The sequence below is a fragment of the Schistocerca cancellata genome, chromosome 8, assembly GCF_023864275.1.
Source record: "Schistocerca cancellata isolate TAMUIC-IGC-003103 chromosome 8, iqSchCanc2.1, whole genome shotgun sequence".
Classification (NCBI taxonomy): Eukaryota; Metazoa; Arthropoda; class Insecta; order Orthoptera; family Acrididae; genus Schistocerca; species Schistocerca cancellata.
In genome coordinates, this window is record NC_064633.1 from 221,356,516 (window position 1) to 221,382,160 (window position 25,645).

The 25,645-nt window shown below is 40.3% G+C and overlaps 1 protein-coding gene across 1 annotated transcript in view; it reads left to right on the forward strand.

Annotated features, from left to right (window-relative positions):
• LOC126094501 (protein farnesyltransferase/geranylgeranyltransferase type-1 subunit alpha) overlaps positions 1–25,645 on the forward strand; it is an 84,259-nt gene that overhangs the window by 40,324 nt on the left and 18,290 nt on the right. The window contains exons 3-4 of the mRNA XM_049908913.1: positions 9,657–9,752; positions 25,093–25,227. Coding sequence (XP_049764870.1) covers positions 9,657–9,752; positions 25,093–25,227 — 231 coding nt within the window. The remainder of the gene's footprint in view (positions 1–9,656; positions 9,753–25,092; positions 25,228–25,645) is intronic.

Sequence of the window (25,645 nt, forward strand, 5' to 3'; positions counted from 1 at the left end):
ACAGCATAGTGAACGCATTATTGTGGCCAAGATAGACATGAAGCCCACACCTACTACAGTAGTACAAGTTTATATGCCAACTAGCTCTGCAGATGATGAAGAAATTGATGAAATGTATGATGATGAGGTAAAAGAAATTATTCAGGTAGTGAAGGGAGACAAAAATTTAATAGTCATGGGTGACTGGAATTTGAGAGTCGGAAAAGGGAGAGAAGAAAACATAGTAGGTGAATATGGTTTGGGGGAAAGAAATGAAAGAGGAAGCCGTCTGGTAGAATTTTGCACAGAGCATAACTTAATCATAGCTAACACTTGGTTCAAGAACCATAAAAGAAGGTTGTACACATGGAAGAATCCTGGAAATACTAGAAGGTATCAGATAGATTATATAATGGTAAGACAGAGATTTAGGAACCAGGTTTTAAATTGTAAGACATTTCCAGGGGCAGATGTGGACTCTGACCACAATCTATTGGTTATGAACTGTGGATTAAAACTGAAGAAACTGCAAAAAGGTGGGAATTTAAGGAGATGGGATCTGGATAAACTGAAAGAACCAGAGGTTGTACAGAGTTTCAGGGAGAGCATAAGGGAACAATTGACAGGAATGGGGGAAAGAAATACAGTAGAAGAAGAATGGGTAGCTTTGAGGAATGAAATAGTGAAGGCAGCAGAGGATCAAGTAGGTAAAAAGACGAGGGATAGTAGAAATCCTTGGGTAACAGAAGGGATACTGAATTTAATTGATGAAAGGAGAAAATACAAAAATGCAGTAAGTGAAGCAGGCAAAAAGGAATACAAAGGTCTCAAAAATGAGATCGACAGGAAGTGCAAAATGACTAAGCAGGGATGGCTAGAGGCCAAATGTAAGGATGTGGAGGCTTATCTCACTAGGGGTAAGATAGATACTGCCTACAGGAAAATTAAAGAGACCTTTGGAGAAAAGAGAACCACTTGCATGAATATCCAGAGCTCAGAAGGAAACCAAGTTCTAAGCAAAGAAAGGAAAGCCGAAAGGTGGAAGGAATATATAGAGGGTCTATACAAGGGCGATGTTATTGAGGACAATATAATGGAAATGGAAGAGGAGGTAGAAGAAGATGAAATGGGAGATATGATACTGCATGAAGAGTTTGACAGAGCACTGAAAGACCTGAGTCGAAACAAGGCCTCGGGAGTAGACAACATTCCATTAGAACTACTGACGGCTTTGGGAGAGCCAGTCCTGACAAAACTCTACCATCTGGTGAGCAAGACGTATGAGACAGGCGGAATACCCTCAGACTCAAGAAGAATATAATAATTCCAATCCCAAAGAAAGCAGGTGCTGACAGATGTGAAAATTACCAAACAATCTGTTTAGTAAGTCACGGATGCAAAATACTAACGCAAATTCTTTACAGCCGAATGGAAAAACTGGTAGAAGCCGACTTCGGGGAAGATAGTTTGGATTCCGTAGAAATATTGGAACATGTGAGGCAATACTGACCCTACGACTTATCTTAGAATCTAGATTAAGGAAAGGCAAACCTACGTCATTTGTAGACTTACAGAAAGATTTAGAAAATGTTGACTGGAATACTCTCTTTCAAGTTCTAAAGGTGTCAGGGGTAAAATACAGGGAACGAAAGGCTATTTACAAATTTTTTTCAGAAACCAGATGGCAGTTATAAGAGTCGAGGGACATGAAAGGGAAGCAGCAGTTGGGAAGGGAGTGAGACAGGGTTGTAGCCTTTCCCCGATGTTATTCAGTCTGTATATTGAGCAAGCAGTAAAGGAAACAAAAGAAAAATTCGGAGTAGGTATTAAAATCCATGGAGAAGAAATAAAAACTTTGAGGTTCGCCTATGACATTGTAATTCTGTCAGAGACAGCAAAGGACTTGGAAGAGCAGTTGAACGGAATGGACAGTGTCTTGAAAGGAGGATATAAGATGAACATCAACAAAAGCAAAATGACGATAATGGAATGTAGTCGAATTAAGTTGGGTGATGCTGAGGGAATTAGATTAGGAAATGAGACACTTAAAGTGGTAAAGGAGTTTTGCTGTTTGGGGAGTAAAATAACTGATGATGGTCGAAGTAGAGAGGGTATAAAATGTAGACTGGCAATGGCAAGGAAAGCGTTTCTGAAGAAGAAAAATTTGTTAACATCGAGTATAGATTTAAGTGTCAGGAAGTCGTTTCTGAAAGTATTTGCATGGAGTGTAGCCATGTATGGAAGTGAAACATGGACGATAAATAGTTTGACAAGAAAAGAATAGAATCTTTCGAAACGTGGTGCTACAGAAGAATGCTGAAGATTAGATGGGTAGATCACATAACTAATGAGCAGGTATTGAATAGAATTGGGGAGAAGAGGAGTTGGTGGCACAACTTGACAAGAAGAAGGGACCGGTTGGTAGGGCGTGTTCTGAGGCATCAGGGGATCACAAATTTAGCATTGGAGGGCAGTGTGGAGGGTAAAAATCATAGCGGGAGACCAAGAGATGAATACAGTAAACAGATTCAGAAGGATTTAGGTTGAAGTAAGTACTGGGAGATGAAGAAGTTTGCACAGGATAGAGTAGCATGGAGAGCTGCATCAAACCAGTCTCAGGACTGAAGACCACAACAACAACAAGGGAGACCATGAATTTGTGGAGGTCCTCCATGTGGGCCCCTCGCAAGGACTCCGTTGTCCTTTGCCATCTCAGCATCGCTCATACTTGGCTGACTCATGGTCATCTCCTCCATTGCAAGAATCCACTCCACTGTTTTTGTGGTGCCCATTCGATGGTGGTTCACATTTTGCTGGACTTTACTAATGTAGCTGCCCTGCAGCAGACTCTCTAATCATTCAGACTCGCTACCCCTGGTGTTAGTGGGCAATATGTCAGCAGCTGAATTGGTCTTACAGTTTATTCATGGACGATGTTTACCATTTTCTCTAAGGGAGAGCTCCTCAGACTTTTCAGCCAATTAAGGGGTGCGCAAGACACGTTGTTGCCATCTCTGTCCTTAACGGGCTCTGGACTTGGTGGTCTGCTCCAGCCCTTACCGTACCCACTCTTTTGCTCTTCTTCCCCCTTCTCGTTTGTTCTGTTTGACATGGTGTTTTTTCTCTATTTTCCTTTGCTTGTCTTGTCCCATCCTATCGACAGTCTTTTCGGAGTATTAGTGGATGTTGTGCCTCTGGTACGTGGTGAGGGGTATGCCTCCATCGCATGTTCTGCCTTTGGGGCCTTCTGGCTGCTCTCTGGATGGGAACTTCGTCTTCCTTTCTCCCTTTTTCTTCTTCCTTGTTCCTTTCTCTAGGCTTTGTTGACCTTTGGTAGACCTTGGAGTTTTCTTTGCTAGGGTTTTGTGCACTAGAGCCTTCGTTGGTGTAGAGTTTTGTTGATTTGCCTGTTCCAGGTAGGAGCAGTTTGGTCTCTTTAAGCATTAAACCAAGCAACCACAATTCACAAATCTCTGATGCTCAAGTATCCTTCCATTTCTTTACCACTGTCATTGGTTACTGAGTCATGCTGTATGCTGGACCTTGCCTGAATATCTGTGGCAGCACCTTTCTTAATAGATAAAATTTTATCAGTTTTTCCTAAAGGAAATTGTAGGTCCCTTTCTAGGTCAGAATGCATGTCAACACTCTAGAGTTGTAAGTATTTCACAATTATTTCTATCACTACAGTATCCTCATCTGAATACTACTTCAATATTATTTTGTTTGTTCCTTTGTTGATGATTATTACTGTGATGAGTTTCCTTCTTACTTCTTTGTTATTCCAGAGGTTTTATTTTGTATGCAGTATGATACTTTGGCAAATACTAATATTAAAAAAACGTATAAATCACAAAGTATTCTATAACACAATTGGATTGATAAAATATCTACGAAGAAAGCGTTGGCAGAGAACACATGTATGAAATGTATTATGTTTGCAAGCTTTTGGAGCCAGTGGCTCCTTCTTCTCACAGAAGGGTTGAAGGGGGAGGAAGAGGGGTGAAGGAAAAGAATTGGTGAAGTTTAGGAAAGGGGGTAGAGTTTGGAAAAGTCAGCCAGGACCCCGGGTCAGGAGAGACTTACTGGATGGGATGAGATGGAAAGACTGATTGTTGTGGACTCACTAGGTGAGATTTGAAAACCTGAGAGCTTAAAAGCAGAAGATAGGGTTATAATGCAAGACAGAGATTAGTACTAAAACATCATGCATGAGTTAATAAGAATGAGAATCTAAGTGCATTGTACACTGTGTGATCAAAAGTATCCGGACACCCTCAGAAACATATGTTTTTCATATTAGGTGCAGTTTGCTGCTACCTACTGTCAGGTACTCCATATCAGCAACCCAGTAGTCATTAGACATCATGAGAGAGCAGAATGGGGCACTCCACAGAACTCTTGGACTTGGAATGTGGCCAAATGATGGGTGTCGCTTGTGTCATACGTCTGTACGTGACATTTCCACACTCCTCAACATCACTAGGTCCACTGTTTCCAATGTGATAGTGAAGTGGAAATTTGAAGGGACACTTCCAGCACAAAAGCGTACAGGGCGACCTCATCTGTTGACTGACAAAAACAGCCAACAGTTGAAGTGGGTTGTAAATTGTAATAGGCAGACATCAATCCAGACCATCACACAGGAATTCCAAACTACATCAGGATCCACTGCAAGTACTATGACAGTTAGGCGGGAGGTGAGAAAACCTGGATTTCATGGTCGAGCAGCGGCTCATAAGCCACACATCACGCCAGTAAATTCCAAACGATGTCTCGCTTTGTGTAAGGAGCGTAAACATTGGACGATTGGACAGTGGAAAAACATTGTGTGGAGTGACAAATCATGGAATACAATGTGGTGATCTGAAGGCAGGGTGTGGGATGGCAAATGCCCAGTGAACGTCATCTGCCAGAGTGTGTAGTGCCAACAGTAAAACTCGGAGGCTGTGGTGTTATGGTGTGGTCATGTTTTTCACGACGGTGGCTTGCACCCCTTGTTGTTTTGCATGGCAGTATCACAGCACAGGCCTACATTGATATTTTAAGCACCTTCGTGCTTCCCACTGTTGAAGAGCAATTCGGGGATGGCGATTGCATCTTTCAACACGATCGAGCATCTGTTCATAATGCACAATGACCTCAGCAGTTTGGTCATGTAGGAACTTACCCCCCCCCCCCCTGCCCCCACACTAAACAAACAAAAGGTAAATAAAAAAATTACAATCACTTAATCTTGGGAAATGTACTTGCCCATGTGAATCTACTACCGTACTTTACAGATTATAAGACGCTATGGGCTGTAAGATGCACCTTAATTTCTGAGCAATTAAAAAAAAAAACACTCACCATTTTCATTATTAGATTACCAGACTAAAAATATTTCTTAGTTTTTAAAAACTGAACTGACCTTTAAAATCCTTGGAAATCATCATCCGGACTTCTCCATCTTCTTCTTATTCTTATTCTTGCTCCTCTTTGTTGTCATCATTGTTCTCTTCATGTATAAGATGGTCTTCACTGCCATTGAGAGCATTTCTTATGTCAGACTTCTTGAAAAATTTAACAATAATGCCTTCTCTCACTTTAGACTATGATTTGGTTTATGCACTGACACACTTGTTTGATTGTTGGTCATTTTAATTCATGTCGGGTTTCATCCATCGTCCATTTGTTCCATCCCTCTCTCATATATACTCTAAATGGTTTATTTATCAAGACATCAAGAGGTTACAATTGTGGAGTAAGTCCTCATGAAATAACAGCAAGCTCTGGATTTTTGTGTCTCAGTTTCACTTTCACAGAATTTTTCAAATGACTAATAAACTGATCTAGCCCAAGAAAAGAAATCTTTTTCAATAAATCATCTTTCCTTCTCTCTCACACTCTGTTTATCCATAATTTCATACCAGCCTTGTCCACCCAGCCATTGTCATGTACATGAACATCACCACCTGGCAGTATTTCAGATGGTTTTGACATTGTTTTGCACTTGGAAATGATCATTGGATTAAATTTAGTACCATAAGCACAACCTGAAAGGGCAACAGTGTAGAGCATTTTTTCATGTCCACCTGTTTTTATTGTTACAGTTTTAGCATCTTTCATGGCTACAGTTCTATTACTTGGCATATCAAATGTCAGAGGAGTTTTGTCCATATTCCCTACTTGGCTTATTTCCACACTGGTTTTCTTTCGATATTTAATAATAAAGTGATGAAAAGGTAATATTTACTCTTCATACTCTTGTGGCATTTTGTGAGATATTTTGGTTTTGGTTCACTTGCTAAATCCATGATGCTTCATAAACCTATAGCACCAACCAACTCCACCATTAAAGTCTGTTAAGTTCCACTGTAGTGCTAACTTATGAACATGTATTTGAATCATTTTTACATTAATTCCAGTGACATTTTGATGGTCTTGAATCCATTTCAATTTTCCATCGTCTAGTTTTGGCCATTTTGTACTTAGTCTTCCTCATTGTTTTCAGTTCTTCTTTTGCTAGCCCACCAATCGCGAACGGTTTTTTTTTCTGTCGGTGGAGGGCCAAAATGCTGCTCAGCTGCTCTGTTTCTATGTTCTTTTGCATATGCAATTACTTTCAATTTATAGCCTGCATCGTATGAATACCTTTTAATTTTTTCCATTACGAAACTAGCTACTAACAGAAATATTGTACTTTTACGGATAACACAAATCACTTTCAGTTCACATTCTGTGGTGTAAACTGGAGTGATGCATCATAGGCTAGACAGTGTTCTGGGTTTGTGATGGTGGGGTGGGAGGGAGACAGCATTAGCAAGCCTCTGAATCCCTTTAACTCATGTTCCTCGCATCAGTGCCCTGCTGCTGCCAGTCGAATCCAGTGTTGCCAAATAGAGGTGTGATTCCGACGACATTGAATATGTGGCCATTTTTCAGATTGTTGGGAGTTTTAAGTCAAACATTGGACATTTTGATATTAATTTTGAGTATAAGATGCACCTGAATTTTGGAGGCAGTTGTTCAAAGAAAAAAGTGCATCTTATAATCTGTAAAGTACAGTATTAAACTGTATCTCACACAGAAATACTGATACATATATTGAGTTTATGCTAAATATTTTGCAGTGCTTGTTTAACCATTGCTGTTGTCATTGCTAACCAGTGATATGTTCAGCACAGATGTCAATTTAATTATACCCTCTGACTTATATAATAATGATTATCCAGTATCTAGGTCACCTGGTATAGAGGGGCCTGAAGATGGTGTAATGGAACACAAAAATCGATTACAAGAAAAATAAGACCCGCAAATATAGCCTACTACATAAAACATTCCTAATTGTAGTCTAGACCATTGTCCATCATTACACTTGAAATAGTATCCTGTGTTCCAGTTGAATATGAAGGAGCAGAGTCCCACAGTGTTTGTGTCTTTTAATTCTATAGAATGATTGGTAGCCTGTTGGCAGCTTCCATTCTGGAGGGCTTGGATTTGGGTTTGTAGCTTTCCTTTCATAGACCAGTTGCTTATTCAAAGTCAGGAGCCAAATTTACCTCAGGAGTTATCTTTGGAGTTCCTCCTAGCTTTTAAGGAGCTATCCAGTCTATCTCTACAAGATACGAGGGTGGTTTGAAAAGTTCTCGGAACAGAATAGAAAAGAAGTACTTACATCATTGAAACCTTTTTTTTGTTTTTTTTTGTTTTTTTTTTGTTTTTCATTGTAATCTCCTTGTAGATTAATGCACTTGGTCCAATAATGATCCAGTGCCCTGATCCCATTTTGCAAATGAGTTTCCTCCAGGCCTGCAAAATAGTTGTCAACTCCAGCTATCAATCCTTCGTTTGAAGTGAATCATCGTTCACCAAGGAAAAGTTTTCAGTTTTGGGAAGAGATGGAAGTCTGACAGAGCTATAATAAGGCAGGTGTGGCAACAATTCATACCTTAGTTTGTGCAATTTTGCTATGGCCATGGCACATGTGTGCGTGCACACATTGTGTTGATGGAAGATGAATTTCTTCCTTGCTAAACCTTTGTATATCTTTTTTTTTTTTTTTTTTTTTTTTTTTTTTTTTTTTTTTTTTTTTTTTTTTTTTTTCAGGTGTTAACATAGTATTCCCCAGTAATTGTTCGGCCAGTGGGGAGATAATCTACAAACAAAATCCCCTTCGCATCCCAGAACGCTGATGCCATGACCTTTCCCACCGAACGAATTGTCTTTGCATCCTTTTGTGGCGGAGAATCGGCATTTTTCCATTGCTTTGACCATTGTTTTGTCTGTGGGGTATAGTAGTGCACCCAAGTTTCATCTGTGGTCACAAACCAGCGCAAAAAAATCTTGTTCGTTTCTCCTAAAACCGGCCAAATATTGTTGCAATATGTCCATTCTCGTGTGTTTTTGATCCAGCATCAGGTATCAAGTGTTGCGGAACCCATCCTGCAGATAATTTTTTCATTTCTAATTCTTCAGTTAAAACGTGATATACCCTTCAGATGACATCTGGCAAGCGTGAGTAATTTCACACACTTTTAATCGATGATCCTCCATAATCATTTTGTGCACTTTTGCACTGATTTCTGGAGTAGTGACACATCTTGGCTGACCCCTGTGCGGGTCATCATCTAAGCTCTCCTGACCAAATTTAAATTAATTTGTCCACTTGGCAACAGTTGAATATGAAGGAGTAGAGTCTCACAGTGTATTATGGAAATCACATGAATGTCCTCTGCTTTCATTCCTTTCTTTATGAATTACTTAATCACTGATAGAATGTCAAATTTTTTTCCATCTTCGCGAATCACTACGCGATAACAACAACAGAGCCATGTCATCGCCACAGCTCTCTTCCAAGAGCACTGACGTGATGTGTTTACAGGCAACAGTCCAATGAATATCACGTGAACAACTTGGTGCGCTCACACTGACCTCTTGTGGTGATTCCAAGAACTTTCCAAACCACTCTCATAGTAGAGTGAGAGCTTATTTGATGGTGGTACATATTCACTATGTTAGTGGTCACTGGGCTCTCTGGTATATGTTGTATGATCATACTATTATTCTAAATTATTTACTTTTTTAATGACTGAACAGCCTTTGTACATGCTTACACTTCATAATTTTTGAATCTTTACATTAAGATCATACAGATGGTGGTAACCAAATGTTTTGTACTATGGTAGTAACATCACACAGAAATTTTTTAGTTTGTTAGTGAAACACCTTTGGTTTAGAGATCACTCATTGAAATGCTGAAGCATTGAGTTATCGATAGGCACTTGGTGGGCACGTGTTGATGGCTCAACACATCTGCCTTTTTGGTGGGTGATCTCCTATAATCCAAAAGTATTTGTGCTGTATCAGAACTTTCCTGTAATGTTTTTTACTGAAACAGTTTCTCATAATTCAAGGACATTTGAGTTTCGGTCTAAAATTTTTGAGTGTTATCATTCCGATTTTGAAAAGTGTGTTAACTGTGAATGTACTAAAAGCTTTTGGTTTATGCTAACATGTTTTTAACTATAATAAGATTTATCACTACAGCATTCAGTGAATATAAATTTAATTTATGGTTTTCTGACTTAGAAGTGTAGTTGTCTCATGGGTTACAGAAATATAGCTGTGGTTTCCTAAGTGCTTTGTTATGAAACAAGTTATTTGATTTATAAATATTGGAATATTTTGTGTTTCAGGAGAGAGCTGTTGAAACATCTAGGCAAAGATTTAACAGAAGAACTAGAATACGTTAAGGCGATGATTGAAGAAAATACAAAAAATTATCAAGTGTGGTAAGTTCGTGACTGCAATTAAGGGGGTGCTAGGAATCTGAGTCAGATATTAATTTGCATTGACTATAATTGTGTGTTTTTATTTGGTAATGGCATTTTGTGCTGACAGTGAGCTCAAGGTAATGTCCATCTTTAACCAACTGGAAATCTCAGTTATTATTGCAACTTGTTAAATTCATCTTCTGGTTAAATTTATAATATATTAATTTTACTGTCTCATTACATGCCATTTTCCACATCTGTTATTAGAACTCTGTGTTATACACTGATATTTACAGTATTTTGTTCCATTTTAATGATTGATTCATTATGCCAGTTGACTAGTTGGATAATAAAAATGTTTGGGGTTCAGTCCATGGCCACTACAATAATTCTTTTCAATATTTAAACGGTAATCATCTTGTGCATAAATTCCTCTATTTTGAAATGGAAATGTTCAACCCAACTTTGTGGATGAGGTATTGCTTCAGAGGACTCCAAGGGATTTAATTAATGTACAGTTTGTGTCCTCAGTTGATAAAATTATAGTTTTCATTTTATTTATTTATTTATTTTTTTTTTTTCAATTGTCTAGTGATGAAGTAATCATTGATTTTGTGTGCTCTGATGTCAGTGTCTGGATTTTGTGCTCATCTAACTACATGCATTTTTAAAATTATGCATGTAAGCTTGTTCTCCTGTTACTTAGCTTGCCATTGCTGACTGTTTATAAATGAGAGACACATTTGAGAGTATTTAGTACTATCAGTGTAGTTACTCAGTGTTGTGTAACTTTTGTATAAAACACTACACTTGTGAAATGACATTAACCTATATACTCGGAAAGGGCAGTCTATGGAATTCATGAGGGAAAAGGGGTACCAAATTAAAGAAATGGCTATAGTAGCAGAAGAAGAAGAAGACATGTGATAAAGGAAGTTCTGGCAGAATGTAAATAATTTGGGAGTAAAGATGACCAGTCACCAAATAGCAGAGGCACTGAGTTAATGAGCCAGTGTGCCCCCCCCCCCCTTCCCCTCACACACACACACACACACACACACACACACACACACACACACACACACACACACACACACACAAAACTGTGACCTGTGACTCTACGTGCCGGCTAGGTAATATAATGGTAGGAAGAGGAGTTGGGGATGCCAGAACCATGATGTGTAGGGCGTGATGAAGGTGACATGGTGGTGTGGACTGGGTAGTGGTGACAAGACAGGGGGAGGGAAAACTGTTGGGTCTCATCAGTTTCCTCTTCCTCTGTTCTGTCAGCCCCTACCAGTCCACATATCAGTGTCATCTTCATTATGCACTGCACCTCACTGGCTCTGGTGCCCATATGTGTCGTATGCATAGCTCATGCACGAGTTTTTGTGTTGTCCTTGCCTCTGTGGAGTCTTGCCCTGCCATCTGGCTTGCGAGGCAACAGGAACTTCATCTGGAAAACTGCTGCCAGGGCACACCTCCAGGTCTGAGGTGTTTCCTGGAGTGTTGATGGCGACAGTGACGGTGATGGCGGGTCTAGATCCAAGGGGTCAGTGAGTGGGGATGGCGGGAGCAAGGGTGCATCATTCATCTGCTCTTCCTGGGATGCCCTGGTGGCACCTACGGATGGCTGCGAAGGCCGCAAGGTCCTGTGGGGCCGTGAACCTGGGCGAAGAAAAGCAGCAAAATCATGGAGCAAATGCCATGCCCGAATTTGGTTCTGGTGGTGGTACTGCAAGCCATTGGCCCCTGCAATCAAGTACATAAAAGAGTCAATGCATTCCTGGATCACACCTCTTTCCCAGTGTCCATGGTTGCCACAAACCCTGAAAATAATGAGATTGTGTGGGGCAAAGCGATACTTGTGGACCATTGGTGACACCGGATGGTGCGGTGGGTGTAGCAAGTGTAGCAGTGTCCGATGGCTGTTGCTGTTCAGAAGTTCTGCTGGCGATGGTCCGTCTCGTGGGTGGGAGCAATAGGAGACGAGAAGGAGTTGCAGTGCCTCTTCCCTTGTGTGGGTGGTGCAAAGCTTGGCTGTCTGTTGCTTGAAAGTGTGTACCAAGCATTCTGCTTCGCTTTTGGACTGCAGGTGAAACGGAGCACTTGTTAGATGACAAATGCCATTTTGTTCACAATCACATGAAGTGAACTGTGGTCCATTGTCCGACACAAGTACTTCTGGCAAACATTCTATGCAAAATGCGGACAGCACTTGAATGGTACTACATGATGTGGTAGAAGCCATAGGCACAGAAAATGGAAACTTGCTAAAAGATTCTACCGCTGTGAGCCAATGAGTGTTCCAAAATGGTCCTGCAAAGTCTATGTGCACTCGTTGCCATGGTGATTGAGTATTAGGCCAAGCTGCAGATATCTATGGTGGAGCGAATAGGTTTTCTGCACATGTGCAACTTTGTGACATCATCTGTTCAATGTGGGGATCCACGCCCTGCCAAGTACAGTGCCATTGTGATAACTGTTTAGTGCGAACAATTCCCCAATGTCCTTGGTGGAGCAGTTGGAACCCATCCTTTTGTTACACTTTGGGAATAAGTACACGTGATTGTCCACTGTCAGTTTGAACTAGAGCCAGACCCTATTAAAGAGAAAGGTTATGCTGACTTGCAAAATATCAGTGCACCACTGAGTTCTGGATGCTGATTTGGCAGCAAGGTGCAGCAGATGCATGAAAATCAGAGTCTAGGCCAATCGAAGGCAAGAAAAGGCATCTGCATTGCTTTGCTTTGCTGTAGGTCTGTACACAATTTCATACTGATGTTGTGAAGGCAACAAATCCCATTATTACAATTTTTGGGCAGTGCGTGTGAGAACTGGCTTTGACTGATGAAACAAGGACTGTAAAGGCTTGTGAGCGGTCACTAAATAGAACTTGCGACCATATAAATAGTGATGGAATTTTGTCACACGATACATAGCGAGAGCTGCTTTTTCAGTTTGATAATAATTGTGCTGAGTTTGACTTAACAGCTTTGAGGCAAAAGCAATAGGTCTATCTTGTGCACCAATTCTGTGCAAAAGCACAGAACTGATTCTGTAGGAAGAGGCGTCGACTTGGAAAACTACTGGCTGGGCAGGGTCAAAATGCACTAAACATCTGTCACTAAACAAGGCATTTTTGAGTTTCTGAAAGGTGTCTTGACAGTCTTTAGTCTGCACAAAGATACCTTTTCCAATGCAAGTGATGCAATGGAGTCGCAATCTGAGCGGCATTCATAATGAACCGAATGTAGTATGTCATCTTGCCTATTACTGACTGCAGTTCAGACACATTGTGAGGAACAGGCAGGTCACAGATTGCAAGCAGATGAGATTGGAGTGGGTGCACTCCCTGACTGTTTACCACATGATCTAAATATTATAGTTCAGTTTGAAAAAAGTCACACTTTTTGAGATGACACTTGAGTCCCTCTTCTGACAACATTTGAAAAAGCGTACACAAATTAGCAAAGTGTTCCTCTGGTGTATGACCTGAGATGACAATATCGATAAGGTAGTTTGAACAAAATGGCACATCGGCAGTCAGCTGTTCCAAGAAACCTTGATAAATGGTGGGTTCGGAAGCACTGTCAGAGGGCAAACGCAAATACTTGAACAGTCCTAAGTGTGTGTTTACAATGAAAACCTTCTGTTATTCTTCATCCAATGGAACTTGCAAGTAGGCATCATGAAAATCTGTCTTAGAAAAGTAATGTCCTATGCCAAGCCTTTCCACGAGTTCCTCAGGGCGAGGTATCGGATAAGTGTCAGTTACTGTCTATAGGTGGAGTGTAGACTTGAAGTCAACACACATGCAAATGCGACCAGAAGGCTTAGGCAACAAAACTAGTGCCCTTGCCCATTGACGAGCTTGAATGGGAACAATTACACCATTATCTTGCAATTCTTTCAATTCAGTGGCTAGTTTTTCTCTTAAAGCAATTGGAACGGAGCAGTCTTGGAAAAACTTAGTCTGTGCATTGTCTTTCAGTGTAACATGCACTACGAAGTTATTAGTTTAACTCATTATGTCTGGAAATAGTTCAGGAAATTCTTTAAGCAAGGTAGCTACATTAGCGTTCGGATCACAAGCTGATAGGGAAAGTTCGTTTTCTTGGATGCTAAGGCCTAACAAAGCAAAGGCATCTAAACCAAAAATGTTCTCACTGCGTCTTGACTTCAACATAGTAAAATTCAATGTCCTAGTGTGAGATTTGTAAGTGCAGGCAAAATGCACTGTCCAAGCACTGGAATTTCCTGTCTGTTGTAAGCAGTGAGGTGCTTGCTAGATTTAGAAAGGCATGGTGAGCCTAACTGTTTGTACGTGTCATGATTTAGCAAAGTTATTGAGGCACCTGTGTGTAACTGAAAGTCAATGGCCTGCAATGCGTAATGAGACAAAAAGTTTGTTTGAACACCATTGCACAGCACTAGGGTGAGTAGGAGGCACAACCTTAATCTTACTTTTGTGAGACCCTGTTGTAGTTTTTGAAAATGCAGTATTTACTGCATGTACATGAGTCTGTTTTTCTGGGAGCGGGCAAAATTGGCGTTTTTGTGCTGTTGCAAACAAATTGCTTGGACATGGCCTTTTTTTCCACATGTGTAACATGTTGCATTACGTGATGGGCAATCCTGTCTTTTATGGTGAGAAAAACATCTAGGGCAACATTTCACTAAGCTCACAGGTCTGTTTACATGTCTGTGTGGCTGTCTGTGTAGCTGTGTATGCTCTCGTTGTTATGACTGCTTGCTGCGGTCGTGAGCAATGGGCAACTTGACCCGACAAATCAGGGCCTGGTCAAACTTATTGGCTGCTGTGGCACCCGAATCAAATTGCTCTAAGATTTGCAGTACTTGGGGAAATGATGGATCAGAGTACTTTAGGATCTGTTCCCATATTCTAGTTTCTGGGACATTGAATGTTATTGCATCCCTAACCATTAAATCACTGTAAAAGTTGCCACAACTACACTTAAATTTACACTTGCTAGTCATGTCCGTTAATTCTGTGTACCACTGACGATATGTCTCTTCAGCTTTTTCTCAAGTGAAAAAACTGATATCTGGCTGCAGCTATTTGAACTTGCTGGTCATAGTATTGAGTTAATGCAGCGATTACTGGGTCATAACTGAGTTCATCAGGAGATGCTGTTGGAAATAGTTTTTGTATTAACCTGAACATTGGGGTCCCTGCAATCAAAAGATAGTATTGTAGCTTTACAGTACCTTCAGCACAACGAACTTGACAATGTGCTTGGAACTATGAGAGGTATTCGAGCCATTCCTCTTCTATGTCACTAAATTGCTGGAACATTGGTATAATGGTCGGCAGCACTTATTGAGCTGATTTGTCGCCTGTTGTGTGGCCGAGGCCGCTTGTGCAGCCAGTAGTTGTTGTACTGTTGTCAGCAAGGCAGCAGTCTGTTGGTTCTGAAACTGAAAAGCTGCTGTTAGATCTGTCACATTGGTTGTTTGCTGCTGAGGCATGGGGGCACGGGTGGAGGGAGTGGGGTAGCAATGGTTCACGCAAATACTTTATAGCAAAATAGCAAGCAAAGTCTCTGAAAAAAGAAATTTGATTAGTTCTGCGGCTACCCTCCTGGAATGCAGGAAAGAACACAACAACAAATTAGCAAAATGAGCATCCCTGCAAGCTAAAACACAAGAGAAGCAAACGAAATCTTTGGCCAAGTTGATGAACTTTGATCTGCACTGACATTTCCTCGTTGCTGCTTTTGTATCGTCATTACCACTGTAGAGTTTCGTACCAGGTGTAGCAAGGGAGAGGATTTTTGGTGGCCGGTATCCCCTTTCTACAACACAACAGCACACATGTGTTAACAGTGTTCTTTATTCATAAGAACAAGAAACTACTTCTTTAAACAGGTTGTTGTGGTACAAGTTCTTCTGCAATAGTCCACATTAGCCTCACTGCTGGTAAAGTACAAGTCCAGCTGTAAACATTACACTCTCGTAGCCAGTGACGTGAACTGTCAGATACCAACTAGAATAGTAACTGAGCTGACTGCGACTGTCTCTGTCTGTGTCTGGCTGGGCCCTCGACTGGCGGTCGAGAGGGTGTTGGCAGCACATTGCTTGCACGTCTGTCTTTGGTCCCTCTCCTGATAGGCGCACTTGATTTAGCACCTATTATCAGTCTTCTTGCAACATCTTTGCTGACTAGAGTGCTGCCAGCACACATGCCATCCCTCTCCCTCCCACAGTCCTAGCTAGCAAACCTGCGTGTCCCTCCGAGGCACTATCTACTGAGCCCCGACACCTCTTCCAGCCAGGGTGTATATGACCCAAGAAAACTTGGAGATCCGGGAAAAACCCGGGAATTTTTTAGAATTCCGGGAAGTTTTCATGGTTTTAGTTTTCAGTTAAATTTTTATAATTTCGACTGGTAAGAACCGATACTCTAACAAAGGATATTACTGTATCCCACTATTGCAGAATAATACTGCAGCAATAAAACATGAATGAGAGAAAAAATGAAAAAAATAAAACTTAAATTGCAAACGTAATGCGCCATATACAACAAAACACAGTGCTCATACAAGTGTCTGCCAACAGCAAAATGTTTCAAAGGCTTTAGGAAGACTATGCAATGCTTCATAACAAGAATTTGCTTCTGATGAGCATGATGTCCCAACTGTTAACATTAGATTCGTTTTAGCAGTTACGAGCGGGTTCGTGTGCACGTGCAGTTGAGTCGCGTATGAGTAGTACCTTCTCCTGCTTCTGGCTGCAGAAATGTGGCTGTTGGCTTTGTAAGCAGTCGCAGCAAGCAGCTAAATGCTACTGGGAAAAATTTTACTGGTGCATCCAAGCTGCCAGATTCACGCATGCGCAGCAGGTCCAGATCTAGGAGGCAGTGGAAGGGGGGGGGGGATCAAACTGAGGTATCCGATGCAGTGGAAATATTAGGGGGGGGGGGGTGGAAGAGGAGAGGGCTCCAAATTCATATTCTCAAGGAAAAAGAAAACCTTATTTCACAAAGCGCCTAGCAATCAGCACACGTTGGTTTATCGATTTTCATATGATTTTGAAATGCTTCCCTTTTGGTTTTCGAACATATTCTAAGCTGGTTTCTGAATGAATCATGAGTTGATTCTTGAATGTGTGTGTAGTGTATGTGATGTCTCTGTCAGGGGAATCCCCAGTGCATCTAGAAATAAACTTTCCTGCAGACAAAAGTGGATGGGGCTATACGAGCTGGGCGGAGTAAAGCCGGACAGGTGAATACCAATCACTTTCTGATTATGTGGTTGATTGGGTTTGCGAATGATCAGCATTGTTATAATTACTAGCGAAATCCATAGATTCAGACTACCAGAGTGGAACGACTAACAGGAAGAACAGGTAAAAAAAGATTATTTATTATCTTCTTGGTGTATCCAAGAAAATGAAACTTTGCCAGAAAGTTTTTGGCTATTTCGCTACACTAGTAAGGGCCAGTTATACAGTTCCTGGCTAGCAGCCACTGAAGTTCTATTCTGGATGTAGCACAGAAAACGCATTGTATGAACATGTAACAACGCCTAACCGGAGAATAATCGTGGGCTAACTAAACTGGTGATTCTGGCAAGGTCAGTGAAGTTAACCGGACAATAAGTTTTGAAAATGGCAGGAACAGTTACAGAATTAGTGATGACAAGATTGTTTGTTAGAATGAGGAAGGAGAAGAAACGGGGACATCACACAAATTATGGAAGAAAATGATGATTCCAAATTTATATAAAAATTTTGTACTACTACTTTTCAATCTCATGCTTGAGAAACTGGAGTGTATGATTGAAATCTGAAACTATTTCCTAACATAAAGCTTTTTGCTTGTAGTAGGCCTAATAGGTATTGAATATTGGTACTTTGTGAATTATATCCTGTCGTGTTATAAAAATGATGATTTGTGCCAAAATAGTCTCATTTATTTGGTGTGTGTTACAATTGCTGCAATAATAAAAAGGCCTATTTTGTTTTATATAGCAGACAGTGACAAAATAGACATACTCAAATTGAGAAACCACACCAATCTTGGGTACTATTTGTATTAACAGCTTTTTCAGCATTAGACAATGACAATTTCATTTTTCGTGTAGCAAAATGTTTGATGAACTTTGATGTGGTAATAGATTCTTTTGCAGAAAGGAAAACACGCCATGTAAAGCTGTAGCAACATTAGAGAGAAAAAATGCTAGGAGCTAAGAACTGGATAAATGTGTACTGTTTTGTTTGTCTCTTGTCTATACTGGTTTTATATACCCTATATTTAATTTTATGTCACACAAAACAGCACGTTATTAGCTAACAGGCAATAGTGTGTGCAGATTTTCTGAAGAGTTCTTGTTCTTGCGAGTAAAAATAATCCCATTCAGTATTAATTGCGAGTGTGGCTTAAAAAGAGAGAAAGAGAGAGAGAGAGAGACAGACAGACAGAGGGAGAGAGAGAGAGAGAGAGAGAGAGAGAGAGAGAGAGAGGGAGAGGGAGAGGGAGGGGGCTGGGTGGGGTGGCAGGATGTCAAACCGGCCAACTGGGAGGAGGAGAGGCACCACAGGACATTTTAATTTCCACTGTCCTGAATATAGTTTGATAGCATCCATTACAAAATATACACGTTTCAATTCCACAGAGCAAAATACATTGATGTGCAATAGTAGAATGCTGTGTGGAGAGGCATGGCACTACGCTTTGGCACACTTAAGACCAAATAATATGCCTTACAGTTCCTCAAACACATACATTTTGTGTATCAGACTCTTCAGAAAGATGTGCCTACAAAATGAACATATGTTTTAAAATTCGATTTTTTAAATTTTTGATGTCATATCTCAAACACTTGAGGGAGAGGGTGCCACTATCCAGTATTGCCGAGGTTCGGAAATATTGTAGATCCGGGGCTGATGTGCAGAGCAGTCTGAATTATAGTGGGGAGATGGGTAGTCTCCACGTGACCCTTGTTTACATGTAGTGATTTTGCTGTTTCCTCTCCGTTTACTGCTCTCACATCAAATGAAAACAAAACGGATTTCCATGGCAGGGATCTGTCAAGTGAATTAAAATACATTCACATAATTATGGAAGGCCAAAATATGTTATTAGTTTCAGATTTTATTTTATTTACACCTTTCTGACAGTCAAGCATTAATTGTCTTGCAGAACAACAAAGCTATTTTTGTTGGAATGCTAGAGAAATTTGGCTTTTATTAATCTTTTCCACTGAGGCAGACATGTATTTGAAATGAAGTGTTTAATTCCACACTACTGGCTAGCACACTACTGTTTGCTGTGTTTCAGGTGCACATTTTCATCTCCTAGCATTTATGGCATTATGCCATAATAAAGAAGCAAACATGAGATAATACAGTACTGGTACTCCAAGATGATTTACGCCCTGAAAACCACACTGAAAAGCTTAATATCAGGTCGAGGCCTATTTCATTGGGAATCTAGACATATGAATGTGCACTTTAAGTATGGACATTTTAGTATGGCTCACAAAATTGCGATGCTCTTGGAGTATCCTCTGATGTGTTGTTTCTTTTATGAAATAATGTAAAATGTAAGACCATTCAACATTTTACATGTACAAACACATGGACTTCCTACATTGTTGTAGCTGCGCAAGCGTGGTGGTGCCTGTTATCTTGTACTCTCTGGCAACTGCTGAAATGAACCTATTTCTGACAGGTCACAGGAAAATATTGTGAATGGTGATTTGAAAAGCATTACTTTCAAAGTAAATTTCCTTTTACGCAAGTTGAACCATGTGCGAGAATGTACGATGAATTTTTTAAATCACATAGCATTTGACTCTCATTTAACAGTCAACTCTTTGATGATGAGCCGTTTAGAAGAATTTTAAGCCCAGATATCGGACATTTATGTTGTTAATAAAAATTTTACTGGCACATTTGTGTGATGTATCTTAAGTGTAACATGCACAAAAAAGATCAACATTATATGTGAAAGCATAGCTTCTCTTGCAGCTTATTAATCTTCGAGACCAATATTATATGTGAAAGCTTTTCTTTTCTTATAGCAACACTATGTTTTAATTTAAGCCATCAACTTTTCCTATTCGTGTGCATGGGCTACTTAAGTGATGTTGTAATTGGATGACTACATCACATGTCCTATGCTCTGAATATCTGCTGTCATCAGCTAACGAGATCACGTGACGTGAGCTATGACTGGCTTACAAAAGCACATCGCAATTTCGATTTCAATTCTTTGGAAAGTAACATGCAGTGTTTGGTGCAATTCGAATTTATCTTTTTGTAATACGAAAATATGCAGCGTACATGTTGCTGCACATCAAAGATCTATCCAAAACATCTTTTTTTCCCCCTGAATTTCGTTTTCTTAAGTGCTGGAAAATTCTATACCCGTGTATAAAATCATAACCATTCAAAGGATTGATAAGTTTTACAGTTCCGAGGGAAAATATACTGTACTGTCACTTAACATGGTGGTTTCACTCTGGAGAAAGTGTTTTTTTAACTGGGAAATCTGGGAATTTTTTTCCCTTGCCCGCGTATACGTCCTGTGGCACATTTGTATGATGTATATTAAAGACCAATACTATATGTGAAAGCTATACTACTGTATTAGAAAGGCTTGACAGCTGTGTGCTCACTATGTTCTCTTAGCATTTGCGTACAATCACCTCACACCCCAACAGAAATGGAACAGAAAGAGATGATTAAAATATGCCAGTTAAATGTGATGTGAGATGCCATGGTGATGCAAGAACTCAGAAAAGTGTTGGAGGAGATGGACTTGCACATACTATGTATACAGGAGTCATATTCCAGGAATAGGACATTACCCGACATTCCTGTTACAGCACACATCATAACACCAGGTCATATCCAATGGCTGCTATTGTGGTGCTAGATAAAGACAACAGTGACAAAGATACATCAGCTGTGTGATAAACACATGGTGACAATAGAAATAATGACTGCCTTACAAAAAATTTGCATAACTGATCAATATTTTCGATACTGTCAGATGATACAATCACATATAGAAAATTTAAAAACAGCAGAAATACTGGGTCAGCACAATAGACACATTATCATATTGGATGCAGAGGCAAAATCAACATTGTGGCATAACAGAGTAATTGATGAAAAAGGAATCTCGGCTTCAGGACTCTATGCAAGAACTTGGCCTTCATGTCATTAATAGGCCTTTCCACCAGCCAGCTTTCCAAAATTGCACAGGTTTGGCAACAAATATAGATCTTAGCCTCGCAAATTTGAGAATGTCACCACATTGCAAACTGAAAGGTGTGTGACGGACTTACAAGAAGTAACCATAATCTCATTTACTTCTCAATTAAAGGTGCAGATAATGACTTTGAAGCTAAAATTCCATTTGAGTAGCTGTGCAATCTATACCAAGCGATTGGAAACTTTTAAAGGCAGACTTCAAGACACAACCACTGCAAGGAAGCAGATTTGATGTTGAAGCCAAAGCCGGTGAATTGGTGTGAGTGTTGCACATAATGCAAAAGAAGGTGATCTCAACATTTGTTAGGGAGTCAAAAGGTTTAAAATTTTCTGGAGTTTTGCCGTACAGTTTTTAAGATGCTGAGCAACACAGATGAGATGATAATACCAGAGGTCCTTTGAGGAAACAGAACAACAAAGAAGGCTGAATTTCTTTCGAACAGTCAAACGTCATGAGGAAAAAGACTGCTTCAGCTGTAGGATAAATATTTATTTATTATCCTACTAGTTTCATGGTGTTAGAGCCACATCTTCAGGGATACATCTGTATATAAAGAAAAGCAAAACACATAAATATCTTGTTTGGTTAAAATGTATGGGGTTTGCTCAGAAAGTAATGCACCACATTTTTTTCAACAACAATTCTTTATTGAACATAATAACTACACACAGGAAAGAATGGTGTTTTATGTACACATCCTATTTTTCCATGTAAACTCCATTCCGTTCTGTGGCCTTCCTCCAGCGTGAGACAAGGGCGTGTATGCCCTGTTGGTACTAGAGGTGTACAAATTCCCCTTGCAGCCTGCTTGCCCCTAGCTCCTCTGCAACCATTCATGCAGGTCAGCCTGCCTCGACGTACACGCAAGAGTGCGCGTGTACTGAGGCATAGTGGGTAATGCAGCCGACTTGGGCTCCCGCAAGCCCGGGCTACCTGGCTTCCCGCAGGCCTGCCAAGCTTCACGGGACCCGCTCAGCTTGCTGCGCCTGACAACAGGTTGCGCTGTCAAGCTACCGTGACTAGAGTAGCCAGGTAGTTAGCCCGCAGTTCATTTATCGCAACGATGGGGGCAGCACAATGAATAGGTCGAATTTTAGTGAGATTAAAAAAAATTGACAACTGGCGAATACGTGCTGGTAACGAAACAGAGCACAAGTGCCGCATGGGAAACGTTTTAGTGTGCTTATGAGGCCGCTTCAAATAAATCGGTAGGTGTGTCTCAATGCAAACTATGTAAAAAGCTCTTAAGTACTTATTCGGGAACCTCGAGTATGTTACGACACGTGTGCAAATTTCAAAAAATGGTTCAAATGGCTCTGAGCACTATGGGACTTAACAGCTATGGTCATCAGTCCCCTAGAACTTAGAACTACTTAAACCTAACTAACCTAAGGACAGCACAAAATACCCAGCCATCACGAGGCAGAGAAAATCCCTGACCCCGCCGGGAATCGAACCCGGGAACCCGGGTGTGGGAAGTGAGAACGCTACCGCACGACCTCGAGATGCGGGCTGTGCAAATTTGACAAGCAGTTCCCTCACTCCGTAAATATCTTGAAAGATTACAAAGATTTAGTGGCCGAAAAGTGCATCGAAATCTGTGCTAAGGACCTGAGACCATTTAGCAGTATAGAGGGAGAAGGATTTCATGGTAACCCGCAAACGATGTCCAAATCTTTTGTAAGGCACTCTATTCCATGCACTGTCCGAAATATTATGTAGACAGTGATGTTCCTCTTGTTGGTCAAGTGTGCAAAATTTCTTCAAGATCGGATTAAAACTGTAGGTTGGTGTAGAAGTGTGTAAGTAAAGTACCCTCCGCCATGCACCATTCAGAATTTTAAGCAGACAGCGCCCTTCATCCTGCTTTGAATATCAAGTGTGCCAAATTTCATCAAGATCGGAATAAAAACATACAATTTGTCGAATTCCGTTAGGTAAAGTAACCTCTGCCATGCACCCTACGAAATTTTATGTAGACTGTGACCTTCCTCTTGGTTTCAAGGTATAGTGTGCAAAATTTCTTCAAGATTGTATGCAATACAAACACACGGACACAATGAAAACGCACTTTCAGTTTTTCTCAAATTTTCCAATTTTTCGGCCGATTTTCCAAAAAATTTATTTCATAAAAACCTTGTCCTGAGAATTACGAACACAGCAAAAAAAAAAATTAGCCGAATTGGTCCAGCCGTTCTCGAGTTTTACGCTTATCAATGCATTTGGCAATTCATTTTTATTTATATAGATAATAAGCCCGAAATATACGCGTAAAGGAAGAATGTACAAATAAAACCCAATATTTTTTGACCTTAAATTAATATATATAATGTTGGGGTTTGTCTTTCGGTGCTCAGGTAAAATAAAAACTTTTAATTAACGTTCATATTACTACAATGATGCGCGCAGACTAAACGGCTGCATAGCGCAGCTCAGCAGTAATATGGGGCAGGCAAGCAAGTTTCCTGCAGCCCGCCCGGGTTGGGTTCTGCTTGGCTTGGCTGGGAGTGAAGCAGCCTGCCCGTTCTGTTGACAAGGCGCGGCGGCCTGCCCGCCTCGCCACCGGGCAAGCATGGGCGGGTTAAAAGCGGAACATGTACACCACTGGTTGGTACCAGTTCTTGTTGTGGTGGTGGAGCCAGTGCTTTATTATGTGACTCAACTCCTCATCATCCTCAAAATGTCTTCCATGAAAGGCATCCTTTAATGGCAGAACAAGGGGAAGTCTGAGGGGGCTAGGTCAGGGCTGTCAGGTGTGACAAGCCTTGGATGGTCTCCCAGACTGGTGCAAAATGTGGAGCTCCGCCAAACCGCCTTCTGATGACCTCACCCTCTGTGCCCAGCAACTAGCTGCACTTCTGTTGACAGCAGATGCTCCCTAGGCTTTGCACAAACATTTGTGAATATTTCCCACAGTTTCTTTCTCTGTAGTGATAAATTCAATGATGGCATGTTGCTTGTAACACACACCACCTACAGACACCATTTTTAAACTGTCCTGCTGCTACGCTATCTGTTGGAAGTGACAAAAACTTGGTGCCCTCGCTCAGGAGACTTCAAATAATGCATACGTAACGTTTCACATTCGTAACATTGTTTTCAGCTAAGAGGGGGAAAAATGTAATGCATTACTTACTGGGCAACCCTTGTATGTAGAAAAAGTATATACTCACATTTATTTCGTAATTTACTTTGAGCAATAACCAGTAGGTGACCCAACATTCTTTGACCAGATGTGATAAAAATGTCCAGCCATCAAGAGGTCGTCAGTCCAATTTAAAGTATGGCAGAATGCAGGGAACATTATCCCAATACAGGAAATGTAGAATAAGGATAAAGTGGTAAACCAGATTGAACAAATGATGTGTGTAGGTGATGAAAGTCACATTCACACTGGTAAGATAAAATAAATCTTGTAATGCAGAGCTTGTATGATTGTACAATAGTTAACGAAGGTCATGTTTAGATAAGGTGTTGTTTACAACAGAGGCCGTCTTGCTAAAAGATGAACTGGGGAAAGGTAGACTGCACGGAACATCATCAGGATGCAGGAAATCTAAATTAAAGTGGTAAATCAGATGTAACGTAAAAGTATAAAACAACTTATGTGTAGGTAATGAAACCTATGTTCACACTGTAAGGTAAAATAAATGTCATAAGGCAGGGTGCGCATGATTGTATGATAGGTAATGAGAGATATTTAATTTGTCTTACCAAGTGAGTGTAGGTTTCATCACTTACATATCATTTGTTTTATGCTTTTATGTTGTATTACATTTACATTCCATCCGATGTACCACTTTGTTCTGCCCCCTCTACGTTATGAGCTGTAATTAGTGGCATATTTGACATTTGTGTGTACATAAAAATTATAAATTTGATATAAAATGTATATTTTTGTCTTGTTTTACACGATTTTTGTCCTCAACGTTCATGTACTATATAAAGTTATGTCGTTCTCAGATCCAACTGTAGCATTTTAATATCATTTAATTAATTTTCTGTCGTAGCAAAATTCGCCATGGTGTTCTTAACTTAAACTTTCCCAAAACTTAATTCATTCATCTAAGAATGAAATTCTCACTGTAATAATGCTTCGAAATTTTCCAGGCATCACCGGAGAGTGATTTCTGAATGGCTGAATAATGGTTCATCAGAACTGGAACTTACTGAAGCTGCTCTTTCATTAGATGCCAAGAATTACCACGCCTGGCAGCATCGACAATGGGCTATCCGACATTTCAAGTCAGTAAAATCATTAATATGGAAATTGATAAATTATATGTAACACGAATCTTGCATTACAGGGAAGCATTAGGAAACGCTTGAATGGTCTTTTAGAGGTAGACTGGCTCACAAGGAAGTTTTGTACTTTGAGTTACGTTTCAAGTTGTGGAATGCAAAACAAATCATATTGTTATTTATTCAGGTCACAGAGGTAGGTCTGCGTAGAAAGTAGCATCTTTATCACATTGAAATTAGCATCAAGAGTTGGTCAAATAGAGGTGGTTATTTGAGTAATAATATGTATAATATTAAAATGTTGGTAAGACACGTGTTTGATACTTCAAAGCATATTTCCCATGTTGCATGTGAATGATTTTCTGGGAAAATAAAGGGTAATCAAGAAGTCCATGAAACATTGTAAAAAATTGATACAGGT